General features: G+C 45.3%; 1 protein-coding gene across 1 annotated transcript in view; it reads right to left on the bottom strand.

Annotated features, from left to right (window-relative positions):
• Eepd1 (endonuclease/exonuclease/phosphatase family domain containing 1) overlaps positions 1–26,065 on the bottom strand; it is a 116,517-nt gene extending 90,452 nt beyond the window's left edge. Inside the window, exons 1-2 of the mRNA XM_021172058.1 lie at positions 25,715–26,065; positions 24,285–25,323 (exon numbers count right to left, since the gene is read on the bottom strand). Coding sequence (XP_021027717.1) covers positions 24,285–25,162 — 878 coding nt within the window. The 5' untranslated portion in view covers positions 25,163–25,323; positions 25,715–26,065. The remainder of the gene's footprint in view (positions 1–24,284; positions 25,324–25,714) is intronic.
• Between the last annotated feature and the right edge of the window lie 708 nt (positions 26,066–26,773).

The following is a 26,773-nucleotide window of genomic DNA, read 5'->3' as shown; positions in this document are numbered from 1 at the left end:
CAATACTTCTCAGAATGTTTCCTTGACAAAAGCCACGGTCACTCTATCATCTGGTACCAACATAACTTCCAAGGGCTGTTTAGCTTTCTATCACTTGGCCGAATGGGAGAATTCTAAAGTTCCAGAGTAAATGCAAATGTAGAAGTCTTTTCAAGTTCACTGGCCTCCTAAGAAGAAGAGGGAAGAGGTCAATGGCCGGCAATGACTGGAGGGAAGACAGACAGTAAAAGACGAGAAATAAGGAAGTTGGGGCATTCCAGTTGTGGTGTCTAAAAATCTTGCTCAAACAAGCCCTAGGACACAACCTCTAGAAAGACACATGTTCCCCTGAGGATCCTAAGACAGCCAAGCTGTAGACTTCAGCCAGCCCCACAACTCTCACACTGAAAAGGAAACTTCCTTTACAACAGGGCCTAGAGGAAACATGAGAAACAGACACAGGATCCTACTATACAGCAAAAAGCACAGCCACAGCACAAAGGACATGAAATGAGCAATCAAAGCTGCTTTAGAACTACTCGAAGAAGTACTGGTGGGATTCTCCTTAAAGAGTCATCTCCAATGCATTCCTGGTGCATAGGGTAGAAAGTGCACCTTTCTGAAGAAGCAATACAATGAATGGATCACAGCAACAAGAGTCAGGCAAGTACTCTGGAGATCCACCAGCTTGGCACATGGATACATGGTGCTAGTGTGTTCAATAAAATAAAATTTCAATGCTAGACTTTCTACGTTTTAATCTGTTCCCAAGAGAAATACGTGCTCACATGCACTAACGCACATCTATAAGGATATTCCCAACAGGACCATAACAAAAGCCCGAAAACAGACTAAATGTTCAGCAGCACAATGGATAAGTACACGCACCTGATGGAATGCAGTCCTATGGTAAAACTGAGTAAGTTACAGCCAGGAGCACAAGGCAAGGAGGGACCTCAGGAACTCAGGGCTGACTGAAACAAAAGCAAGCCACAGGGAATGCATGGACGGTCACTCTACTTTTAAGCAGCATGACACATCTATTTAGGGATAAGAACTCCTGTGTAAGACTACAAGAAAGTAAGGGAATAATGGGGAACATACTTCTCACAAGTAGTTACCTGTGCATAAGAAGAGCGCAGGAGGGACATCAAAGTGATGAAGTTCTCTTGCTGAAGCTGCAGAGGTAGGACATGGGCCACTCACTGAGCATTGATTCTGTCCTTCACACATCTTGTGAATGTTTGTTTCTTTTCTAGTTTTGAGATACAGTCTTATGTTATCCAGGCTGGTTTTGAACTCTTGGGATCAAATGGTCCTCCAATTTCAGACCCCAGGTAGCTGGGAATATAGATTTTATAGATAAACCTTGTGGTTGGCTTCTGAGGCCCACGAGGCTTCTGGTTATATCTGAAGGCCCACAGCTGACAAAGAAACTTTCATCAATTGCTCTGTATTATGTATGGAAACAGGATCTCACATTTCAACCCAGAGCCCAGCAATAGGGCTAATCTAGCTAGCCAACATCCTACAGGAGTCCACTATCTCCACCTTCTGAGAGCTGGAACTACAGGGGGGTTCTCATAGTAGATAATACTCACAGTAGATAGTGAAGATATTTCTCAAAAACAAAGAGTCGGTAATCTCCTACTCGTTCTGAAAGATGCTACCAATCTTCAAGGGAAGGAACAGAAAGAGACTTACTGTTCCAAACCCATGACCTGCCCTCCATGGCCCTAGATCTTATATTCTCAGGCTGAATGTACCTCTTGACTCTGTCACTTGGTTAAGATGTGTTCTGGTTATGCACTGTCTGTGGCTGCTATCAGAATACCACCTCCTATTTCATAGACATGGCTAAAACTCAGTGTTCCACAGAGTAAGGGTTCACACATTATGGCCCAGGGATTATGTCCAGTATGTGCCTATCTATTTACATCTTATAAGATTGGTTTTGTCATTTTTCCTGAGTGTGTGTGTGTGTATGTCTGTGTATTTGCATCTATGTGAACAGATGTTCATGTGAACGTGTGTGAACATGTATGTGGAGGCCTAAGGTTGATAGCAGGGATCATTCTCCACCTTATTTATCAAGGTAAAATCTTTCAGTTGACTCCAGGGCTCACTTATAATGCACATGTAGCTCGGTAGCACTCATATATAAGGCCAGTGTAGCCAGGCAGATTGCTAGAGGTCCCCCATTTCCAGCATCCAAGCACTGGCATTATGACGCAGCTGGCATTTCTGTGGGCTCCAGCAATGGCCCTCCTGTCCTCACATTTGCAAAGCTTTAGCCACAGAGCTATCTCCCAGGGCTGATTTTGGCATTTTTAAGTTAAATGTGTCCTTTGACAATTTTATACATGTATATCATACATTTGATTCACTCCCCTCCCCATCCTGTCCTCTCTCCCTCTCACCTTTGTTTAGGTATTTTCATAGTTTAAAAATATCAAAAGGAATGACACATTTCATAGCATAAAAAATTATATGAAAGTCAAACATCGGTGCTAGTAACATTCTGCTGGCCAACAGTCCTACTCACGTATGTCCTGGGAACTGCAGGAGACTGTACAGCCCGCATAACAGAAGGCAAACAAGCCTAAAGTGCTTATGTTAGACCTGACCCCTGATGTAAAAGACTGGCTGACCCCTACACTAGAAAGAAAAAAGTTTTTAAAAAATATTCAGATGAATATAAAAGAACAAAATAATACTTAAGCTCCTTTGCTTAAACTGTTTATAAGATTACATAGAATCTATAAAATACACTTTAAAAAAACCTGAGGTCAAGGGCCAAGGATGTAACTCAGTGGGAGAGCACGTGCCTGCATTCAACCTCCAGTGCCACAAAAATCAAACAAAACAAAACCTGAGGGCTGGGAGTCACCTGGAAGCAGCAAGAAGATGGGCGCAGAGGAAGCCCTTCGGTAACAGCTAGCACTTAATTAGCACTGCTGGAACACACATCTGTACTGAGCAGCTACCGTGGAAAGGTTCATGAATGTGGAAATTTCTCAGTCTGAAGAAAGCAAACCAAACCGCAATAGTTGCTCAAAGCAAAGCTGCTCATCAGGTGCATAGCAGGCTCATGGACTGGCTGTGTTTTGACAACATCCCCAGTGCCAAAGCAGTAGCAAGTTCTGGGCTTCCTGAGAGCAGCTGAGGGTGCAGGTCTGAACGATTATGGGAGCAGAGCTGTTCTGGGGGCATCTGTCAGGCTAGATGCAAAGGCCAGCGGCCACACAGAACCCATGCTCTGGCCCACTGGTCTTTAAGGAGCACAAGGTTGCAATAGCCAACTACAGAGCTTGTGCCAAGTGAACCAGGTTTTTCTGAGTCCCTGTGGAGAACATGACAATGTGTGCGCCATCTGCACGTCACAAGATACTCAGGGATGACCTACTGTCCAGTACATGTGAATAAACAGAACAAAGGAGCCTGTGAGTGAGCTTCGACGCAGACTGCCATTCCCTGGCCTCCTCTCTAAAGCCTCTCTCACCACAGCCACCTGGAGGTTCTGCTCAGCCCCAGCTAGCTCCTCCTGCTGATATGTGGCTCCTGCTTCTTATGGAGGAAGAAGAAAGAGTCCACAGGACACAGGACATACACAGCAGGGTCTAGTCAAATGTGAGTTGCAACCGAATAGGAAGACATGAGGCAAAGTTGAAAAGGTAAAACACACAGGCAAGAAATTTAACCCCACGGTGCCGCTTTAATGCCAGAGTCTGTGTGCTGGTGGGCATTATCACTGGGAAAGAAATAGCTCGTGGCTGCTTCCACTGTACAGAGGCCCTGACAGAGACTGACAGGGATCAGGAGTGCCATGCTGACTCGTCTACTTTCCCAGCCTCGTGAGAGAAGGAAGGCAAACTCACGGCTGTCCCTCCCACAAGGGCAGCATGAAAGCTTTATAACAACTGTGAGATTTTTGCAAGGCAATCTACTGGTGGGCAACTTGGTTTTAATAAAAAAAAAAATTCATCTACTTATAAACCTTTAACTTGAAAACTTATATTCTAGGTATTGTTTTTATTCATGTATAATGCTGTATAACCTTTAGAAAGGTAACAGCCATGGAGTTCAGTAACTGCCATGCTATGAAGAGAGACCACTGAGGGTTTGGCTCTCACCCAGTCCTCCCCCTAGATTGTCAAATTACTGACTGGAGTCTAGCCAGGAGCTCTCAATGTACTGTAAATATGAACAAATATAATCATACCTCTTTCTTACATGTATATTGCTCTGCAGTCTATCCTCTAAACAATGTAGAATAGGAGCCTCTCCACATGCCCCCTCTCTCCTTTTCTGTCACAGCTACAATCTTTTCTGGGTGGCTAGAGCCGTTTGTTTCAATCGACACACAGACTGTCACAAACAGAACACTGCATTGTGTAACTCTCCACACTTGTTTGTATGATAAATTTCCAGCAGCCATATCACAGACGTTTAATTTCCCCTCGTGATACAAGTGTGTAAATCATCTTCATTTTTGTGCAATGCCCTGGTTCCTAGTAAGAAACAAGAGATAGGAAGTGGGGACAACCGACGACAACGTCTTGGAGTCCTTGTTTTTTGCTTTTGCTGTTAGTAATATTAGGAAAGGAAGAATAGATGGGCCAAGGCTATGCTGCTGGCCTGTAGTTTCTCCTACTCCTGATGAAAAGTGGAAGAATGGACAAACAGACACATGAGATACAAAAATAAATGCACTTAACAATTCCATAAAGCCTGAAACCCCATTTAATCTGAGCACGCCCTAACTCTACTGCCACATATGTCTTTAGACAATCATATCCTCACTGGCTTACAGCTTCCTCTACATGAGGGAGCAGTTACCTGTAAGAATGGTGACATGCTGAATTCAGCCAAGCAAGACTTTACAGATTGACAGCTGGCTCCTGGGTACTTTCTCCTAGCCCCATGCAAATAGACCATTTCCACCATGGAACCAGGAGATGCCAAGATCACAGGCAAAAAGGATTTTCCCTGTGACAAGCATCATCTACTTCATGCAAAGACCAAGAGCCCTTTCCCAGGCACAGTCACACTCCGAGAGTCAAAAGGGAGTTTTCCCTTGAACAAAGAGCCATAGAGAGAAGGGCTATAGACCTTGGTGTCCCTCCCCCTTTAGATTGGCATATGTTCATTATGCTTGGCACCAACTTTCAAAAAGATATTTTCATATGAGTAGATAATTTGGAATGACATTGGGAAAGGTGGTCTTTAAGCTTCTAAATCATACCTGGGGCCAAGCTGTCTCCTTGTGGGCAACAGAAATACGTCCATCTCTTCAAATGGTTTCCATTTATCAACAGTGTCCTGGTTGCTGCAGACTGTGCCAGGTATTACTGGCAGATGCCACAACTCATAAGCAGAATGTGGGACATAATGGTAATGAGAATACCTAAAGACTTGGGGGCTGGGAGAGTCTATGATGGCCTCCAGGCTATAGGAAAAAACTGGGGTTGGCAGGAGAAAGGTAATTAAGTCTGACTAACAGAAAGACAGATAGCAGCCAGGCAGTGGTGGCACACACATTCAATCCCAGCACTTGGGAGGCAGAGGCAAGCTGGTCTACAGAATGAGTTCCAGAACAGCCAGGGCTACACAGAGAAACCCTGTCTTGAAAAACCAAAAAAAAAAAAAAAAAAAAAAAAAAAAAAAAAAAGAAAGAAAGAAAGAAAGAAAGAAGGCTCAGAAATAGGGGACGGTGAAGGGTTCAGTGTCATGGAGGTCCTCGTCAGCAGAGCACCTGGAACACACATGCACAAGCACGTGCACACACACACACATGGCATATGAGGTCCTTCCTAAAGCAATACTCTCAGGAAGAGTGGGGGTTTCATTTTGGAGGCCCTACTCTGATGGTAGCATGTAGACAGGTAAAGCTCTGCATAAAGCCTGTACTAGATAGTAAGGCCTTATGACAGGGAGGAATACGGCAATGGCGGTGGATAATGACCATGAACCAGGAATGTGCCAAATGCTTTGCCATTAATTCCATGAGTTGACACAACCTCATCTTGTTTTCATAAAGATGAGCCCTGAGGACTAAAATGACTTATTTTACGCTCAGCGCCTGTTGAAAAGACTAGTCAAACAAGGAGACAGGAGAGCTGCTAACTTGTATTAGACACCATTAAAGCAGACAGCAATAACTTTCTATAGCAGACGACCCACCTCTGCAATGCACAGTGACAGTGGTGTGACCTTTATCACAGTCATCGCCTAACCTTCCTCATGCCCATAAGCACCTGACCCCTGTTCTCAACCCTAACCCCGTTCCTGACACACTTTCTTTCTATAATGACATGCAATAACAGTTTAAGTCAAAGCATGTTAAATTATGCTCAAACTTTTGTTTCCTCCCATCAAAGACATCCAAAGTACCTAAGAGCTATGCTGGGCCAGGCGGCACTATTTTTTAACATGTACAATATTGTACCATACGCCATCTCCCTAGCAGCCTTTTCCTCATTGACAATGATACATTTCGTTATTTTGGTACTAGAAATTTAGTTAGAATCATATTTACAAAAAGAACAAAACACATATCAAATTAACATGATTCAATGTCATATACAGTATCTTAAATTTTAGGTGTTCCTCTACACACAAAACAATAAAAACGTTATTCCAAATATACTTCTGTTTTTATAATCCCGACAGAGGCTTACAAACACTAAGTCTTTAGTGTTTAAAACACTATAAATACTCAGCTGTTAATGACTACAAAAGAGGCGGCTCAGCATCTGAACTGAGGTAATTTTGCTCAGACATCCAGTAGGCCTCCATAAGTTAATCTTTCCTACTGTAAAAGGCAGCAGAGATAAGAAATCCTGCCCTTCTTCTAAACTCCTGCCCTTTCCCAGAGGGAGAAGATTAGCTTCAGGCGTTTCCTCAAATACCCACTATGCTCCAAGTGACTTTACACTCCCTCTCACAAAATCTGGAAGGCCTTGCATCAGTTTTCCTCGGAGGCTTTTCCCCCTCAGGCCTTTGCATAGTTCCCTTGCCTTCTTACATCCCTTCTCAAGCCAAGCCTCATCCTCAGCAAGGTAGACCAGTAGTTCTTAGTTCCTCCTCTATTCAGTAAGTACCAGTGAGGGGCAGGGATAGCTGAGGGTACTCTGGGCCTTGCCTCATTCTCCAGCTCTATCTTTGTCACAAACGTATGTCTCAAAAGCATAGGAGCCTATTGCCATTGCCTCCTGGAGCTCCCTGTAAGAGGCTGCCCATGGGTTCCCTTCAATGTCACAGAGATACAGCAGTCACCTCTTTTCAGTATGTCTCCTCTGACACCTCCTCCTCTGCCCAGTTGAGGCCCCAAAACCTCTACACTGGGTTTCTTCTTGCATGCGACTGCCTTAACTTCTCCTGTCGTCAGGGAAAATCATTCCAGCAATGGTAGAGCCCCCATGCCACTCCTTATGACTCTAAAGTGCGTTCATAGCACGGGCATGGACCTATTCTGCCCTAGGGAACATTCACGTGAAGATTTCTAGAGAACGTTTGGTTTTCACATATAGAGAAGGGAGTTTGTGGTATCTAGTGAATAGAGACCAAAGATTCATTAAATATATTATAAACCATGAGCCAGTCCCACCACAAACAATGAGCTTCCCCAAAAATATCAATAGAATGTGAATCTACAATCACCTCAATATGAAAAGTAATTTTTTTTTTAATCAAAGCTGATAGAACTGAGGCCAAGAGAGAGCCTGCCATGAGTGCACAGCCCTCTTCCCTTACAGGGCTATCGTAGCCCCTACCGATTAGTTCAGTATTATTAGTATTTAAGAAACAAACAAACAAACAAACCCTGACAATGGAACTGTATTTTAAAGAAGACTGTAACCTCAGGTGCAAGTGGCCCCACCTGTTCAGGGTCTACACGCAAGAAAGCATTTTCCAAGCATCCGTGCTTGGGAAAGCAATCATCCTACAAAGGCCAACACGGAGGACATTAATAGCACTCTGAAGGCCATGAAAACAAACTGATGAACCAGCAGCAAACAGTCCCATGACCATCCCCAGGCTGCTGGCAGTGAACAGAGCCTAGAAACAGGAGCAGGGAGACAGACTGACATTGAACTAGATGATAAAAAAATGTCTACACAGGAGTTCACCTGTGCTTCTCTGCACAGTGATCCTCCCAGCCCCCACATATTCCCTGAGCTCTAGCCCAGAGCAGCTCATCTTTTACCAGAGTATTATGCTTGCCCATAAGACCCTGGTTCTCAACCTTCCTAATGCTGTGACTCGTTAATACAGTTCCTCCTGTTGTGACACCCTCCCACCACCATAAAATTATTTTTGTGGCTACTTCATAACTGTAACTTGGCTACTGTTATGAATCGTAATGTAAATATCTGATATGTTTGATACCTGATATGTGACCCCTGTAAAAAGATCATTTGATTCCCAAAGGGGCCTCAACCCACAGGTTGGAAACTGCTGCCATGGAAGAGTTCATTTAAGGAAAGTTGTCCTTGACTAAAAGGCATTTTAAAAGCACTGTTCAGGATCTGGAGCTATAGCTCTGTGGAAGAGTGCTTGCCTGGCACAGGGAAGACCCTGGGGTTCTCTCCCTAATACCTGTAAATAAATAGATGCATAGTGCAGGTCCTGAGGGTCAGGGTACATCCACCAAGAGTCGTAGCTGCAGGAAACAGGAAACAGCACTGGCTGGTTGAAAGAGGCACAGGCCTCTTGGAGAAGTCCTGCAGGCAGCAGCCCTGAGCACCATCACTCCCTGCCACCAGCCACAAGGTCTCTGCTGTCTGTCCAAGACCTAGATTCTGAGTCAACTGTCCCCACAGCCAGAAGGAGCTCTTCATATTCCCTGTGCTTTTGGGTAAGTGTCACTGTGCCTCAATGTGAGATCAGCAGGGATACACTGTGCTGGGCAAAGGAGCCTCCACCGACAGCTTCATCCGAGGGTGGTGAGCACTGCTATCCATCAAGTCTCATTAGGAAGGTGATTTCTCAAGCTCTGAAGGAATTCAAAGGTAGACGGCACCCTGACCTCAAGAGTGCAAGTCCAAGCATCTTTCATATGTTTTGAAAGTTTCATACAGAAAATGAAGTGTTCTACAAAAACAAAAAGAAAAAAAAAAAAGGAAAGAAAAAGAAAAAAAAGAAAGCTGTGCTGCACAGTCTGGCCTTGAACTATGAAAAATAATAAAAATAAGGTCAAGGTTCATGGCTCCAGCAGCCACCAGGCCACTGGACAGCAAGAAACAATCTGCTTCCATCTGTTGCACTGATAGTAAATCAGACACTGAATGCCACTGGGCTTGTAAAGTGAACTGCAGGAGAGAACTTGCAAACAATTAGTCAGAAGGCAGCATCCTGCCAACTGCACATGGGTTCTCCCAGTACACTTACTCCCTGACAACGTGAAGGAAGCCGAGACGTAATTAGCACTAAAGATAAAGATCTATTTCTAAAGATGGACATACTTATAGCTGTCACGCAGCCAGACACTCTGTGGGTGGAGACATATACAAACATATGTCTGTGGTCAGACACAGACAAACCTAGGGACACATGAGATGCAAAACAGGCTTATAAAAGTAAGACTCCATTAACTGGCCCTATTTGAACTAGGAAAGATGATTTCAAGGTTGCTTATCTCAAGTTTGACCTGGAATAAAGTCTGACTTATTGCTAGATTTATTTTGCACAAATCAAATTGGGATAAAATTTAAGTATTTGTAATTTAGACTCATTTTTTTTTTATCTGTTTGCTTTTATGCCAGCAGCACATATTTTGGTTTTTCTGCTAGGTCCATTCATATCTGTATATCTACTTATACAAAAATATACCTGGAAAATCTAAGGTTTAGAGTACAGACACATTTATTCTAACTAATTTATTCTTTAATAAATTAAATCATTTATTCCTTAAAGATACAATCATGAGAGGCTGGAAAGACAGCTCAGTCGAAAAGTTCCTGCCAGGCAGACAAGAGTTCAAACCTCCATCACCCATGTAAAAAGCTGAGCCTGGAGGTGCACACCTGTAACCACGGTACTGAGAGGAGGAGCAGAGATAGGCAGCCCCATGAAGCTCCCTGGGCAGCCTGGCCTAGCAGAATCAGTGAGTTACATTTTAGGTGAGAGACCTTGTCTAAATAGACAAAGGTAGAGGGCAACCAAGGAAAGATGCCAATGTCCATCTCTGGCTTCCACAAGCACATATGCGCACACACCTATACCAGCAAGTACATACACCACACACATACACACAAAATTAAAATTAGAACTTTGGAAATATGTAAGGCATGAGGAAGGGTAAAATTAAGTATAGTGACTGAGATCAGATCAGCATAGGAGAGAAACTGGAACTAGTCAGAACCGAGGCCTCCGATGGTATGAGAGAACTTCCAGGCTCTGATCAACTGGCCTTTGTTTCCAATGAGGAGGCTTTTAGAAAACTGGTCTTGAATTACAAATAAAATGGTATGGTTTGAATGTGTTCCCCAAGGTCCTACACTTCACACTCAGTGAAAGAAAGGTGTTGGCTCAAGTGACAGGTGATTAGCCCAGAAAGCTCTGTCCCCACAATGGACTACTCCTTACTGTGGGAACGTAGTGGTTATCAGAAGGGCAGGTTTGTTTTGATTTGGTTTTTAATGTGTATTGCGATTGTGGTAGTTGCTGGACCCTCTAGGGCTCCAGTTACAGGTGATTATGAGCTAGCTGACGTGAGTCGTAGGAACTACACTCAGGTCCCCTGCATTTCCTCACATGGAAGTTCCATTTGGTAGGAAGTTGAGCACCTTTTTCCACCACAAAGAAAGCATTCCAAACTACGTCCAGGTGCAATGACTCCATGACTAAGTAGCAAGAAAGAAGGGAAGAAAAACACCATCTTTTTTTTTCCCCAGCTTAACAGTAAGTTTGAAAAAACATGCTCCTAACCCCTGAGCCATCTCTTCAAAAGCAAGTTTGGCCCTCTCCAGTCTCTTGTCTTTCAATGTTCCACCGTGGAGATAATGCAGCCCTGAGGTCCTCATTGGCTGCTGGCACTCTGTTCTTGGGCACCTCCCAGCCTCTAGAGACACGAGCAAAACAGATTTGGACTCAGATAAATCACCCAGTTTAAGGTGTCCTGTTACCACTGCAGAAGACAGGCTAATGCAGAAAGGATGTGCATTTAGGGAGATCACTGTGATAACAGGACAATTAAACGCTACGACAGACCTCCATGGAAGACAGGAGTGGGGCTAGGTACATGTGGTATGTGCATCATGTACACGTGGTACATGCAGAGCGTGAGGTAACTGCCTCTGAGTGCAAGGCCTTCAGAAGCAGTCACTAGCTGTAAATCTTCAGAATTCAGAAGGTTCTTTTGTGAATTAACAGTTTCATAATTCCCAGCGGTATGGCTAAGAACATTTAAGTACCTCTTTACACTGTGAGTGGATAGGAGGCGCATGACAGAGAAACATCATGTTAAACACAAAAGCAAAGTGAAGTGGAGCCTGCGCGGGTGGGCTCATTGCAGAGTCCCATGGAGTGAAGGGTATAACTCAGTGGGTCACAGCTGGGGCTCAGAGGAATCAGGAAATAAACACGTTGCATGTAATTTCATCTGTGTGCGATGGCTTTGCCAGTATCCTGTAGCAGGCGCTGTTCCAACCTGGGGGCCTGTGAACTATAGACACTGAAGTGAGATTCCCAAAGTTCACCTCTCACCACACACCCTGGCACACCGTGCATTATATTCCAGTTTCAGATAAGTACATTGAACTTCTATCCAAAACACATAACTTAAATGTGAAGTTGGAGGACATTCAGTACCTCTGAAGGACTCTGCTAATAGCTCTGCTCAGATGTACTGCTCTAGCCAGAATCATGGAGCATGCCAAGAGGAAGGTGCCAAGGTCTTCCCAGATGGAGTTTTGTTTGGATACCATGTTGAGTACTTTCTCCCATTACAAAGAAATCATCCCAGATTATGTCCTGGTACAATGACTCCATGACTAACTGGTAAGAAAGAGGGGAAGACAAGCAGTCAGCAGTCTCTTCATTTTTTTCAGCTTAGCAATAACTTTGAAAATAACCTAACCCAAGGCCTACACCTAGATATTTCTCCAAAGAGAAGTAAATAGCCAGAAACACATGGGAAGATGCTAAGCATCACTGGCAAGTGGGGGGATGGAATCCAAACCCTGATAACACTATACCATAGCCAATAGGATGGCTATGGTCAAAGACCAAAAGACAATAATAAGTGTTGACAGGCATTTGGAAAACCTGAGCCCTCATGTACTGCTGACAGAAATGGGAAATCACTCAGCTGCTCGAGAAAACAGCCTGGCAGTTCTTCAGAATGTTAAACATAGATTTAACTAGGACCCAGCAACCTGACTCTCTGAATATCGTGAAGAGCAGTGAAAATACCTTCCATATAGAAATGTCTTCATCTATAGTCAAGTCGATATTATTCATCAGAGCCTAAAGGTTGGAAAAAACTAGTATCCATCAATATAGTGAAATTTACTACTCAGCTCCCAGGAAAAAAAAATAGAACACATGTTACAACGTAGATGAACCTTGAAACATGCGAAGTACAAGGAGTCCAGTTCAAACAGCCAAGTACCCAGGAGAAGAAAGGACAGGCAATGGGAAGTGATGGCTAATACATATGAACTGATGCACATGTTCTGAAATTCCATGGGTGACAGTTGTACAACTCTCACCTGTGACTATAGCAAAATATTTCGAATATAATAAAAAAAAAAAACTACTAACCGTCACTTTACTGCAGTGAGCTGCATGAGGTGAAAAATTTATTTCAATTTCAAAACAAACCCAGCTGCCATACAGCCCAGCACTGCTGGCCTGTGACAGACTGGGTGACTTCCTGGCACCCAGTGGAATGACAACCACCTTGAGCTCTCTCAAAGACACGTGGTCCCTTCCCACAACTCATGCTGTCTCTACAGCCTCTCTGGGTATAGAACTGTCCCGTCCTGGGCCTGATGTGGTCTCTCGTCATTTTCAGATTCTCTAATCTATAAAGGAGCCAGAGCCTGCTCCCTCCTCAGCAGCCGAGTAACTTCTGCAAGCGTGCTTACATTCTTCAAGGAAGTCCTCACGTGTATAGTGGACATCCGTAGTCACTCGCTGGTGTGAGAATGAATATAAAATGCTTACAATAGCACTTGAATCAAATTAAATAATAAATATGACTAACATATTCTTGCTATGAATTTTCTAGTGCTGCTGTGCCAAAACTATGATTCAGAACCCAGCTCCTACCCTTGTAAAACCTTCAGTCTAGGAGGGTGGATGGCATCCGCATGCAATCGCAGTGCAGGACCTGCTATGGTGGGGGAGATATGGATGAGAGTCCATAACTGGGCACTTAATAACAAAAGTCAGAGAAAGCTTGGCTTGCGTTGGCTCTATGACAGGCACTCTGGACTCACCTTCTCACTGCAGGTCTAAAGGACACAAAGTTCTAAACAGCAGACAGACACTAAATCCCTACCTGAAGTTAGGATCTGAGCTCTGCCAAGCTCAAGCATCAATATTATCTGGAGCTAAGGGCAAGCACCAAGTCAGCAGACTGGAGGATGTTGCCTGGGAGTGGAGGTGGACCACAAGGCTTCAGGGCAATGCAGGTTTTTCCAGCAGGGTGCCTACACCAGCACCTCTGAAGGGCAGTGCAGGGGAACCTAACCACAGCTCCCAAAAAGCTAGGCCAAGCCTACGGTGGCTCATAAGAATGCTGTCACCCCAGTGTCACCCCATGAATTGGATGTCAGTTTTAAGCTCTGCACTGGATATTCTGAAATTACCTCAGCAGAAAACTTCAGAGATGTATCTTCCTCACAAATGGTCAAGAAAGACACATTAGTCAATTCTTCCTAAATTGTCTTCTTACACACTGAATGATGGTGTCCCCTCAAATTTCACCAGCTAAGCCCCAACCCATAGTACCTCAGAATCTACAAAATGAAATATCCCTCCATCCAATATGGCTTGTGTCCTCACAAGGAGAGGAAATTTGGATTTGAATAGGTAGAAGGGCCATGCAGAAACAATAGAAGATGAAGGTTAGCTACCAGGCAGAGACCAAACCTCAGGAAAACATAAAACAAAGACTAGTGTTAAATCACCTGTAGTAGTCTCTTGCCCCAGCAATGAGAAAAGGAATTCCAGTTGTTTGGGCCACTTAGTCCTCAGTAGACTATTAAGGCAACCTTCTTGACTAATACACACCCTATCTACAGAAATGATTATTCCTCTTTCTCAGAATTCCAGGTACTTGGCAGAAAATAGCGGTCACTTTCCTTCCTAGTGAATAAAACTTCAGAATAGAAGGGATTTCTACAATTTAGAAGAAATGTATACATCTAAGTATTCAACTCCTACCAACAGAATTGACTAATTAAAGAATCACCCAGACACCCTTCAGGCCTCCTTCTTTCCTTCCTTCTCTTTCTGTTTTGATTTTTACTATTTGAGAAAGGCTGGCCTTAAGATACAACAGCGAGCCGGGCGTGGTGGCGCACGCCTTTAATCCCAGCACTCGGGAGGCAGAGGCAGGCGAATTTCTGAGTTCGAGGCCAGCCTGGTCTACAAAATGAGTGCCAGGACAGCCAGGGCTACACAGAAAAACCCTGTCTCGAAAAACCAAAAAAAAAAAAAAAAGATACAACAGGGTCTCAGCATGGCACTCAGAATTCCTGGACACAATCCTGCCTCAGACTCCATACTTCACCACACTCCTGGCCTAAGACAGTGATTTTGATGAACACAAACACTGTATCTGAGCCAGGTGTGGTGGCACATGACTCTAATTCCAGCAGTCAGAAGATAGAAGCGGGCAGATCTCTGAATTTGAAGCCAGATCTAAATAGAAAGTTCTAGACGAGCCAGGACTACACGAGACCCTGTTTCAAACGACTAAATAAATAAATAATACTATATGTGAAATTTATTAAGACAGTCTTCCACTCTTGCCTCCCATTTATCCTCCAGGTTATTTCTGTGCCTTGATTTGTCTTTCTCTTTTCAAGTAAAGTCTCCCTTTTCATAGATAAGTGACACTTTGAGCCATCATCTTACATGCTCCTCAGTTAAGTTTACCCTAGAGTTAGAAATTCTTCTACGTCAAAACTAGCAGTATCTGATAACGGCTTATATTTTTATTATTAAATGTGGAATCATCAAAACTACCATAATACAAGATCATCACCACTTTGCCTGCTGTTTGACTGTGTTCAGTGCAGTTCACACACACTAAAATGTTCCCACTGGGAGATCTCATACATATTCTACATTAAAAAAAAATTTAAAAAACCAAAATTTAAAATTTCATTCAGAACAATTTAAAAAGACTGTGAAAACTTTAAAACTTAGGAAAATGCTTTATAAGACATGAAATGCAGCCTTCTTTCTCAAACACTTATCCCCAGAGTAATTCACAGGTTACACAAGCAGAAAATTCTAAAACAGTGGTTGTCCACGTTCTTGATGCTGTGACCCCTTTATGAATCTCCCAACCATAAAATTATTTAATTGCTATTTCATAACTGTAATTTTGCTACTGTTATGAATCGTAATGTAAATATCTGATATACCAGATATCTGACGTGTGGCCCCTGTGAAAGGGTTGTTCAACCTCAGGGGGTCGAGACCCACTGAGAACCTCTGTTTTAAAGTCTATTGATCCATACATGTCCTATGTCAAAGAAAAATAAAATAAAAACAAAATGAAAGTCCATTGCTATTTACCTTTCTGAGAGCGGAAATGAATAATGTAGGGGGAACCGATACACTAATGTGATCACCTTGTGAGTTTACATCCAGCCACATCTTTTGAGTCACCCTTAGAGGGAGAATGATGAGTGCTGACACCTTCAGTTCCTGCTAGGAGTCACCACTCTCCACACCCTGCAACACTTTCTTGGGCACAAGTACCAAGGTTTATTTTGTTTTGTTTCTATTTGATTGGGGTTTTGTTTTATTTTGTTTTCTTTGAGATGGGGCTGTACCTCAAATTCACATTCTCTTGCCTCTGCCTTCCAAATTCTAGAATGACAGGCATGTGCCACTATATCTGGCTTGTGTATTTTGAGATTCATCTACACGTACTAGTGATTTTACACACACCAAAGATGATTGATTTTGTTTGTTTGTTTGTTTTTCCCAGCAACTTCAATTCAAGAGACCCACCACACTGGGCCCTTCCTCTGTTGATGCAGACTTGGGAAGCCCATAGTACATCGAACATTCCTGAGTGGATCAACCATGCTTATGGGCGTCCTGTGCTTGCCGGGAGCCAACTGTATCTGTCCCGAGACTGTTAATGCCGGTTGCACACACTACTACTACCCCTAAAATATGACACCAACTCACAAACAAGAAGCATGAACAGGAAGAGAAGTTGTTCCTAAGAAAATGAAGACGAATGTTTGGAAAGATCCTACAAAAACAGATTATGGAAGAAACTGCTGTCAAAAAAAAAAAAAAAAAAGGTATGGGCAAGATAAATAAATATAAAAGGCTCAAAAGTCATAAAAATATATATATATACAGTATCTTACACCCATTTTGCTTTGCAAATATCCTTGTTCCACTTTGAAGAAGCCAAGGCCAGAGCAAACACATGCACTCACATGCATGATGGCTTTGCTGAGCATCCACATGCTGAGCTGAAAGAGCTCCGAGCAGAATGAGCAGCAGAGCAGCGGGTAGTCCACAAGGAGGATTAGTGAACTGACAGGTACTTTCTCACCAACTGCTGCGACTGTAATTCAGACCCCACTACTTAAAAGCCATGTGACCCTGGCAGAGGTCTAGGCTTAGCTGAGCAATCCCTTTTCTGTCCATTAGACAGGGATAAGGATGGCCACAGGTGACAAGGGCTAGGCTCACGCCTCAGCCACAGCAAGTCCAGTGTTAATTATCAGTTTCTGGTCTCAGCAGACGCACTGCTACCAAACAGGCATAAAAGCTCCAGGCCCTATGGGGAGACAGGTGTGGAATAGTGTGCTGTTCAGAGTGAGACTTTATGGTTTAAGATCATTGCGTTAACAGAACAAATGGCAGAGGGACACCAGGATCTGCAGCTGTGAAGGCTCCTACAGAGAAACGAGAAGAGGAAAGGGAGTCCACAGCTTCAGGCCAGCACAGCCAACACAGCACAGCCAGTCATCGGTGCTTTCAGACCACAGAGCACTGTTTTACTTTTTTTTTTTACTTAAAATAACAGAAAGGGAAATTGTGTCATTTGCAGGGGGGGGGGGGAATGGATGGAGATGGAGATCAAAAGAAATGAACCAACGCATAAAGACAAACATATTTCCTCTCAAATGTGGGATCCAGATTGCTGTTAGCGAAGTGACGCTGTAGAACAGAACAGTTTGGGAAGAGAAATGGAGACAGCAGTGGGAAGACAAGAGAGTAATGGCAGGGAGCGGGAAGGGGATGACTGTTAGCATGCACGTTACCCACTCGGGATACCACCATGATGAAACTGGTTATTTTATTAAAAAAACAAAAAACAAAAAACAACTTAATTCTTTAAAAGGGTTTTTTGTTTTTTGTTTTTTTTGTTTTTTTTTTTTTTTTTACATGTAAGTCAGACTAATTTGCTCAAGCAGCTTTAGGAGAGGTTTTCTTTGAACCAGTTACTGAATCAGTATTTTAGAAAACAATCTCCCTTAAACCTCTCCCTTAGATCCCATGCTTTTAGCCTGGATTGAGAAAGTACTAATGTGACTGACCCTCCAGAGTTCAATCAGCAAAGAAGACTGCAGATTCTAACCAGAGCAGGATGCAGGAGATACAGACAGGCAGGGCATCATTCCCCTGGTGAAACGCTCCATTTCAGGACTTTAGGGCAGCCTTGCAATCAAAGGCCAGGCCTAACAGCTTAATCAGGTAATGGCTGGACCAAAATAGAATCTTCAGGAAACAAGGGCTGGTTGGGAATACGCACAAATCAACATCAGTTGGAGAACTATAGCCAAAAAGAAAAAAGAAAAAAAGAAAAAAAAAACATACAGGGTTTCTTTAGATGGGGCTTTGGAAGGACTCCAGACTTCTTTTATATGACATGTTTGCTTCAGGATACCCTCCACAGGCTCCTAGCCACCAAGATCCATGTGTGTGGCAGCTATCAATTACAACACTACAATAAATAACTGTGACCCAAAATAAGGTCTGTGTGCAATCATATGGAGTAAGGCCAGAAAGCTTTCACCCGGCATTTTTGTAGCATCTCCTCAGCGTTCTGATGGGAAGGATTACCAAGATAGGATCCCACCTTGCTGGCTATATAGCATACAGACCAGGTATCTTTGCTGAGCAAAGGGCATTTTAGTGAAATGCCTCCTTTTATTTGCTACTAGCAATGATTATTGAGGAATTATGGATTAAGACGTGTGTGTGTGTGTGTATGTGTGTGTGTGTGTGTTTAAGACAGGGTCTCTCTATGTAGGCCTGGATGTCCTGGATCTTGCTCATGTAAACCAGGCTGGCCTTGAACTCAAAGAGATTCACCTGCCTCTGCTTCGCCAGTGCTGGAATTAAAGGTATGCCACCAAGCAAGGCTCAAAGATAAAGGCAGTTACTTCTCATGTCAATTATTTGTAAGCTATTCTAGAAGAAACCTTTTGTGTTTCTAAGTATGATACATTTGAAGCTGGAGTAGAGGGGCTGCTAATTAATAGCCCCAACTGTTGCCACATCTCTCCCTGTCAAGTGCTCCCTCCCAGTGAACTTGTTCCCAAGGTCGGTCTTCACTCTCCCCGAAGGCTGAGGTTTCCACATACTCTGCGGAACCAGGCCGGCTGGTACAGAGTCGCTGTGCTCTCTGGCCTCTCAGCAATACTCACTTCCTCCCTCACATTGTGCATTGCCTTGGTAGCTAACTACCTGTCGGATTCCTATATTCTTTCAAGATTGTCAGTTTTCTCAACACAGGGCAGGTCTCTGCACAGTGATCTCAGTGAGGAATAAGCACAGAGTAGGTATTTAATCAACAAGGAAACAAACTAATGTAAATATGTTCGGATGAAAAGTTACCTACGATCCCTAAGCACGACTTTGATCTACATATCATTGGTGCTAATGGAGTACAGGACCTTGCCAGATGCCACTCTGGGCCAAAGAACAGGCTGTAGCCTCAAGCTGCTGTGGGTAAGCACAACCCTACTCCTTGTCCAGAATACAGCATGCACAGGGCAGAGCAATGAGTTCAGAGAGTTATGCACATGTTCACACGGTGCAGAAGCATGCCAGTTGGCCCCAAAACTTCTGAAATGCCTCTGAGCCTGTCTTCTAGGAATTTTGAAGTGTTTCAAACAAGTCACCACCTAATCCTCACATCATCCCAGACACAGAAAAAAATCCCTTTGGTTTTTACCTCAAAGTAGGTCCTTCATTTCCACCCACTTCATCTCCCCAGTCACTCACAACATCTCAAGCAACAATGGCCTCTTTACAAGTCCCAGGATGCAACCCATTCAGCCCCAGCAGCCGTGACAACTCAAGAATTCATCTCACTAGCTTCTACCTCTACCCCTATATTTTCCATGCCTGGCTCCTTGCCATCCACCAGCACCTGGAGGAGACCTTCTCTGACCTCTGTTTAGCTAAACAAGCATCTCTCTGCCTCCTCTCCATGAGCCTCAGCTTTCGCACCCACCTGCAATTAGGTACCTGAGTGCTGACATGCTTATCTCTCTATCCAGAAGGGAAGTTCCATCAAAGCAGCAGCGGCTTTGCCTGAAACAGCCTGCTATCCAGAGAAAGCAGAAGAAATGCCTGATTGAATGTTTAATCACCTGGAAAAATCAACAGTATCAAAGCTCCACAGGACCTTGACATTAGACCCTATAGTAACTCAACCTCCTTGAAAAACAAACACAACTCCTGTCCTTTCTGCACACACCAAGACCTCCCTTTACTCGCCTCCACCTTCTCTTACAAAGCCACAACAGTCTCCGTGCCGACCACCTCTCTGTCTGGAAATGACCCAGAATTCCTTGGCTCTGAAAACCGGAACTCCACCTTGGAGTGGAGCCCAAGGTCTCAAACTTACAGTTAGGGCCAAGAAGAGAGGCCTTGACGTCCTCTGAATTTGCTCCACATATCTGGCTACTACCCCAGCCTTTCCAGGAACAAAAACAGGAAAGGCACAGAGGCCTTCTGGGGCTGAGAGAGTTTCAGGGATTTGGGTGAAGCCACCCTTCTTACAAGGCCCCGAAGCTTGACCCAAGACTGTGGGTCAGTGAGGTTCAGAAGCAGGACATGGAAGGACATACTGAATTTGGTAAAATATATACCAAGTCCTGGCTTTGCTATCAGACAAATGCATAGCTTCAAATCCTGGATGCAGCATCTGTATTTCTGAAGGCCAATGGAGTTCCATCTCAACCTTCTAAGCCTCTGCTTCTACAGTTATCAAAAGAGATGTCATCTTTAAGAGGATTGCTGAGTGGTTTTTCCCCTCTGGGTATTATATTTGGTTCATCTACCTTCTTTTTAATTCCCCAACATGAGCTGAAAAAAAAAAAAATCTGGGTTAACCAAACTGTTCTGATGCTGAGCCATACAAACTGACTGGCACTTAGTTAATTCTGTCATGGAGGTGATCCAAGCTGATCCCTAAATTGTGTTTATACATGTGGTGCACATTCAATACTTATTTTTCAAATGGATGAACTGAATGACAAGATGAATTCTATCTATGTTGATCCCACTAATCAAGTCTGACAGACTAAACCCTGTTGGGGGGGGAGGGGGTTCAGAACTGTACAAGTTGCCAGGCATTAATCTACGTATGATTTGCCAATGAAGAATCAGAAAGAAATAAGATTAAAACCATTAAAAAGCTAACTACTTCGACACTGAAGTTTCCTTCGGCTATAGAATGTGAGGAAGCCAGGCAACTGCGATGGTTGAATCTCTTTATTTCTTTTGGAGATTCTCTATCAGTTCTCCCTGCGTTTATTGTCAGAAACCAAAGGGACACTGGAAGATAGAATGCTTACTCAGCAATAAACAAACACCAAAGGATCACTGCTCACGCTGGCCAGCACTTTGCAAGGAAGAAGCATTCTTCTTTCATTCCTGACCAATAAGGAGTTAAGGAAGGAAGGAGGAAGAACATTGCCTAAGAACAAGGTTTGGCAAGTGAATCTGATGTAACCGTCAGGGCATGGACATATGCCACAGCATGGTGTCCCTGAAGGTTCCTGGTGACTATAATTATCCGGCTCTAAGAGGTCCTACCTTAGAGCTCACATGCAAAACACCTCCACCTATCAAATCAGCAGCATATGAGAGCAAGAAAGACTAATTCCCATACAGGGGTACCTTTCCTCTAAGAAAATGCACATAGTTGATGAGCAAACCTCACAGAAAAGAAGCTACGTGACAGCCAGTCCCTCCACAAAACTGCCCAGGGTTTGCTTTAGAATGCCTTAATAATGGATTTAATGTCTGAGACTGGCATGGAAGTTGGCAAATACCTTTGGTTTGGTACAGCACAGGACACCTAACCAAGAAGTAGTATATAGGTGCTATGCCTAAGCAAACAGAATGCTTGCAAGGAGCATAGTATAATAAAGCCAGTTGGTCTCCGTCCTCGTCCCATGAATCCCAAATGAGCTGTTTCAGAGGCAAGTGCTTTAACTCCTTCTGCTTGTTTCCTCACCTAAAGATGGAGAATCTCTAACAAAAGCAAACATCCCTACTTTAGAGTTACTGGAGTGAACAGAAGGCTGCGGAAGCCATCAGAAAACCCTCAGGCACACACTCCCTAAACTCCATCACTCTTCCACTGTACACCTACAGTATGAAAATAAGGGCCACCGGGAAAGCGGCATGCATCCACCCTTGCTCACACTGCATATGCTTCCTGTTGTTAACAAAGGGAACTCCTGAAGTGTGGAGAAACTTCTGTGAATCAGTATGAACACACAGCTCTTGGAGCACGGCCACTGCCACCTGCCCTCAAGGACCGTGTGACAGCTTCTGGTGCCCTAGGACAACCACACAGGCAAATGTTCCCACCCCAGCTTTGCACGGATCAGGCCTTAAGCCTATTAGTTAGGTTTTACCAGACACAAACCACGTGCTAGGATTCCTCAGAATAGTGACTGAATTGTGATCAGACCAAAGGAGTCACCAACTCATAGGACATATATGTAGCCTAGTGTAACAACCCAGTGGGGGTAGAGGCCACCTTCCCCCTGCTTACTACAACTGTCCCCTTCTACACGTCATTGGGTTTGGGTGGATTTGCCTGATGTCAGCAGCTACACACCTTCAATATTCCTCCAAGATCCAAAGAACAAAACAGGACAAAACCCCAAGGACCCCATACTGAACAAGAATTGTTACTGCTCCTCTCCACACAGCCCCTGCTGGCCCCATCCTTGATTCAGAGCCAGGCCATCTGCCTAAATAGCTTCTGATCAGCTGGGACAACCCGCCCCATATCCAGTCTCATCCTCCCATCTTTCCCTCTTCATTCATATGTCCTAGAAAGCAATAAGGTCCTTAATTCCTGGCCAGACTGAATGTTATGGGAATAAATAAATTCAGAGATGACCAGAACAATCCAAAAAGGGAACTCAGTAACAGAAAAGCCAGAAAAGCTCAACACAAAGTCACACCAGGAATGCCAAAATGGGGGGGGGGGTCTTTAAAAAGAAACTCAGAAGTACAGAGATGGACCAACACAGAGCACCGTGCTTCTCAGCTCTAGAGCACACCAGAAACAGCTGGAGTGATGGGAAAACCGGACTGGCACCCAGGGCTTGTTAGGCAGTGGCTGATGGTACTAGTCCAGAGCCATGCTGATGAAATAAATGGACAAGGATTGCCCATGCTGCCATCCATACTGAGAGACTTCAGATCTAGATTCACCCCTCTCTTTACTACACTGGACCTTAAGAAAGCCCCTGCTAGGAATCAGGCAACCATGCTGCTGGCGGCTGTCCCAGCAGCTGTGAAGGAGCACTGTCATCAAGCCAGGTTTGATGTGAGTCTCCCAGGGCTGTGAACAAGATGAGTTTGCAGAATGACTGAGTTGGGGTGACAGACAGACAGACAGACAGACAGCACAACATAGCAAGGAGTAGAGTGCTCAGTGATCTCCTGGTCTCTGATCTGTCCGTCCTGCAGGCCCCTCTCTCCTCAGGGATAAGAATGTGCCATGGGACAGTGCCAAGGAAATGTTGAGACCTGCTTTTCTCCTCGCTAATCTGTCCTGATGACCTGCTACAATTCACTGGTTCCGCACTGAGAGCTCACTTCTCACTTCCAGACACCAAGACACCACCCTGCCAAGCAGATCAGCCTCCTCAAAGGAGGGCAGCAAGGAACCACCAGTACTGACTGTGTCCCAGATCCCTGCAGATCAGCATCTGAGAATTTCTGACACAGTAAGGAGCTAATGACATTACACTGTACACTATGTTACAAATAGCAGGAGTTCTTGCCACAATGTATCGCTCTGCTGTGTGTGGGGAGTTAGTTCCTCCAGACAGTAATTCTGTGATGATTAGAAACATCCTCTCCCACTGGCTGGACCTGCCAGGCTTTTCTCCTTTAGTTCAGAAGGAACCATCTGCCCAGTATCCACACCCAAACTGGCCTTTTCCAGCTATGGGTCAGGAGGAGGAGCACGCTAAAAAGCCAAGTTCAGGTTCAACAAGGAAAAGGAGTGCTATGTGCTTTGTTCACAGCTCCCTGGCAAATACAGTGCATATGTTTGCAAATAATATGGGTTTTGTCCATGCAAATAGGTGTATTTGATGGTAAAGCATGACTTTCCCTCCCATTAATGTAATCTTAAAAAACTCAGGTTTTTATGACGGTGGTGGTAGTACAGGCCTTTAATCCCAGCACTCAGGAAGCAGGGGCATGTGGATCCCTAAATACAAGGCCAGCCTGGTGTACAGAGCTAATAACAGGACAGCCAGTCTTACACAGAGAAACCCTGTCTTGGAAGAAAAAAAAAAAAAAAACTCAGTTTTTTCTTACATGCAAGACCGTCTCAGTTCCCACGCTGAGTCGCCAGTCAGCTCAAACTGTGAAACCCTATAAGCCAAAGACCTTCTCCAAAGCAGAACCAACACTACACAGCCACCGCTTAGGAGGGGACCAGCACTCGGGGCAATCAGCTCTGGAACCTCAGGAACAGGGATTAAGCACTCTTTCCTCTCTCGTGCCCCAAAGGATCCACTCCTGTGTATCCTCAGCTGAGGCCACTCAGCGCTGCATTCACTCCCAACCCCCTCAGCGCTTGCTACACTCACCTGTTTTCCAGAAGCGTCATGCACACCACCTCTCGGACCCCCGGGTTATTGGCCTTCTCCACAGAGCAGCCCTGTAAATTCCACGTGGCCAACCTAAACACAGGTCGCCCATCCCTCATCCCTCCAAAGGCCTCCACCGAGGGCCTCATGGAGATAATCTGCGTGGGCCCCCCTGGTGGCAGGTCCAAGTCCTCACTCTGCAGGCTCAGAGATGTGGGACTGGGATGAGGCTTGGCGGTGAAGTTAAGACCCCCATTGGTGTGGGTTGATGGGGGCCTGGACCTCTCTGCGAACACCTGGTGTCTTATTCTGTCCAGGAAGGCTGCATTGATTCCATCCATTCTCACCAAGTCCTCAACACTTCGAAAAGGACCGTGTTCCCTGCGGTAGTCCACGATGCTGAGGGCCATCTTCTCGCTGAGGCCCCGGACACTCATGAGCTGAGCAAGGGTGGCTGTGTTGATATTGACTCGCGGAGTGAGGGGCACAGTGGTGGTCAGGTGATGAGGCTGCTGCTCAGCCAGCAGGTCCCGCCTCAGGGAACTGGGAGAGTGCTGTGCGGAGTTACCCTTGCTGCTCACACAGATCTCAAACTTGACCTGTTCCAGTTTGGTGGCCCCTACACCACTGACAAGTGCCAGATCTTCCACCTTTTTGAAGCCGCCGATATATTCTCGGTATTCCACGATGCTTCGGGCCACTGCACGTGTCACCCCAGGCAGAGTCATCAGTTCCTCCTCAGTGGCAGTGTTGATATTTAGCCGCTCCTGATTCACCAGGATGTTGCTGAAGTTGCAGGCAGCGCTGAACTTGCGGTTATGTGACAGGTCCGAGGGATCTCTGGGGATAGAGCGATGGCAGCCCAGGGTGCTCCCCATGGCCAACCACAACAGAATAACTCTGGATAGAGAAGAAACCCGGGAGCCTTTATAGGCACAAAAGAACGGGAGGTTACAGGGCTTAAGGGTCGAGGAAGTTGCTGCAGACAAACATCAAATCTTCCATGGCTAGTGTTCAAAATTACCTTTTGCTGGGCCACCTAGAAATTGACATAGAAATTTATTGAAATTAATCAATCAACCCTTTGCACTCTCGCAGTGTTGGAAGTTCATAACTGGTGTGTGTGTGGGGGGGGGGGGNGGNCAACTTCTGAAAACCTAGACACAGAAGGGCTGACCTGTGTGGGGTTTCCTCGGGTTATTTATCACACTGGATCTAAAAAAGGAACAGAGCTATCTCCTCTAGCCTCAACGCTGGAGCCACTTCTTCACTTCGAACACCCCCCACAACGGGGCTCCTGCAGACAGACAAGACGAAGCCCCTACAGCGCTCATAGCACTGTAACTTGGTAACTATGCTGAGCGTGCCGGCGCAGACACTGAGCAAGGGTTCAGGGACCCACCCCCGGCCCTCCGATCCCCGCGTCCCACCTCTCCGCCGCTCTGCCCGGTCGGTTCCCTGTCCCCTGTGGCTCTACGCGCGCGTCCCGGTTCTTTCTCCCAGGGAAACTCTCAGTGCCGCTTTCCCACGGCAGGCAGAATTGTTCCTGAGCGCCAGTAGCAGCGGCGAAATTCGGCCCCCGATGCTGCACCAGGACTAGCGGCGTAGTAGCTGCGTCGATCCAGGCAAAGCCCGGCGCCTAACTCGGGTGCGAGAGACGCGCGGAGCGCGTCCTGAGCCCCGCGCCGGGCGCCACCACGGCCGCTCGCCGTGGGTGTCACAGCTGAAGTCGGGTCGCGCCGCCCGCCCGCGCCTTCGCCCGCACAACCACGCCTCCTCCGCGCCAACTCCTCCTCCCGCCTCCCCGCGGCACGTAGGGGCGGGACGCGAGCGCCTGGGGGCGGGATCATTGGTGGGCCTGTTGGGGCGGAGCCGAGGGCGGGGCTTGGGCACTGGGCGGGCAGAAGGAATGGCTCACAGCTATAGCCAGCCTGCTTTTCTGGAATCTGAGCGCCTACCAAGCTCTAGTTATGTTAGGTGAAGCTGTTTAGGGCCACCTGAGGCAAGCTGGAGTCTTCCTTGTGAGGTAGGCTTGTCCTGCATAATCAAGGCTCCTGAAATTCTCAGGCAGAGAATAAAATTGGATCTAGCTCAATTCTCTCGCTACATTAGGCCTTTTCTCTACTCAGAGACCTCCTTCATCCACTAATGCCTGGGAACCATGTGTCACTGGAAAAGGACTTGCCTCCTGCGATGTACTCAATGGTTGTACATCTGCTGCCCTTTGCAAATTTAGGTCTCTGAGAAAGTAAGGGCACGTTTCTGTTAAGTATTAAATCTAATCACTAAAAACGGAAGGAAATGGTACCGGGGAGTGCAGGCAGCTTTCCAAAACAGTTTTTGGATCACATCGTGAAATGATGATAATTTAGTTAAAGATTAAAGAGCCTGCCTGGTGCATTACAATGGATACCTGAAGCAAGAGTATTTGGCTAACCAAACCCTGCAGGGTAGCAGTGACGTGGTGAAATGTTAGACACTTTGACCCA

Source organism: Mus caroli, chromosome 9 (genome assembly GCF_900094665.2).
Source record: "Mus caroli chromosome 9, CAROLI_EIJ_v1.1, whole genome shotgun sequence".
NCBI lineage: Eukaryota > Metazoa > Chordata > Mammalia > Rodentia > Muridae > Mus > Mus caroli.
The sequence above is the reverse complement of the archived record's forward strand: the minus strand, read 5'-3'. Positions and strand labels throughout refer to the sequence as shown.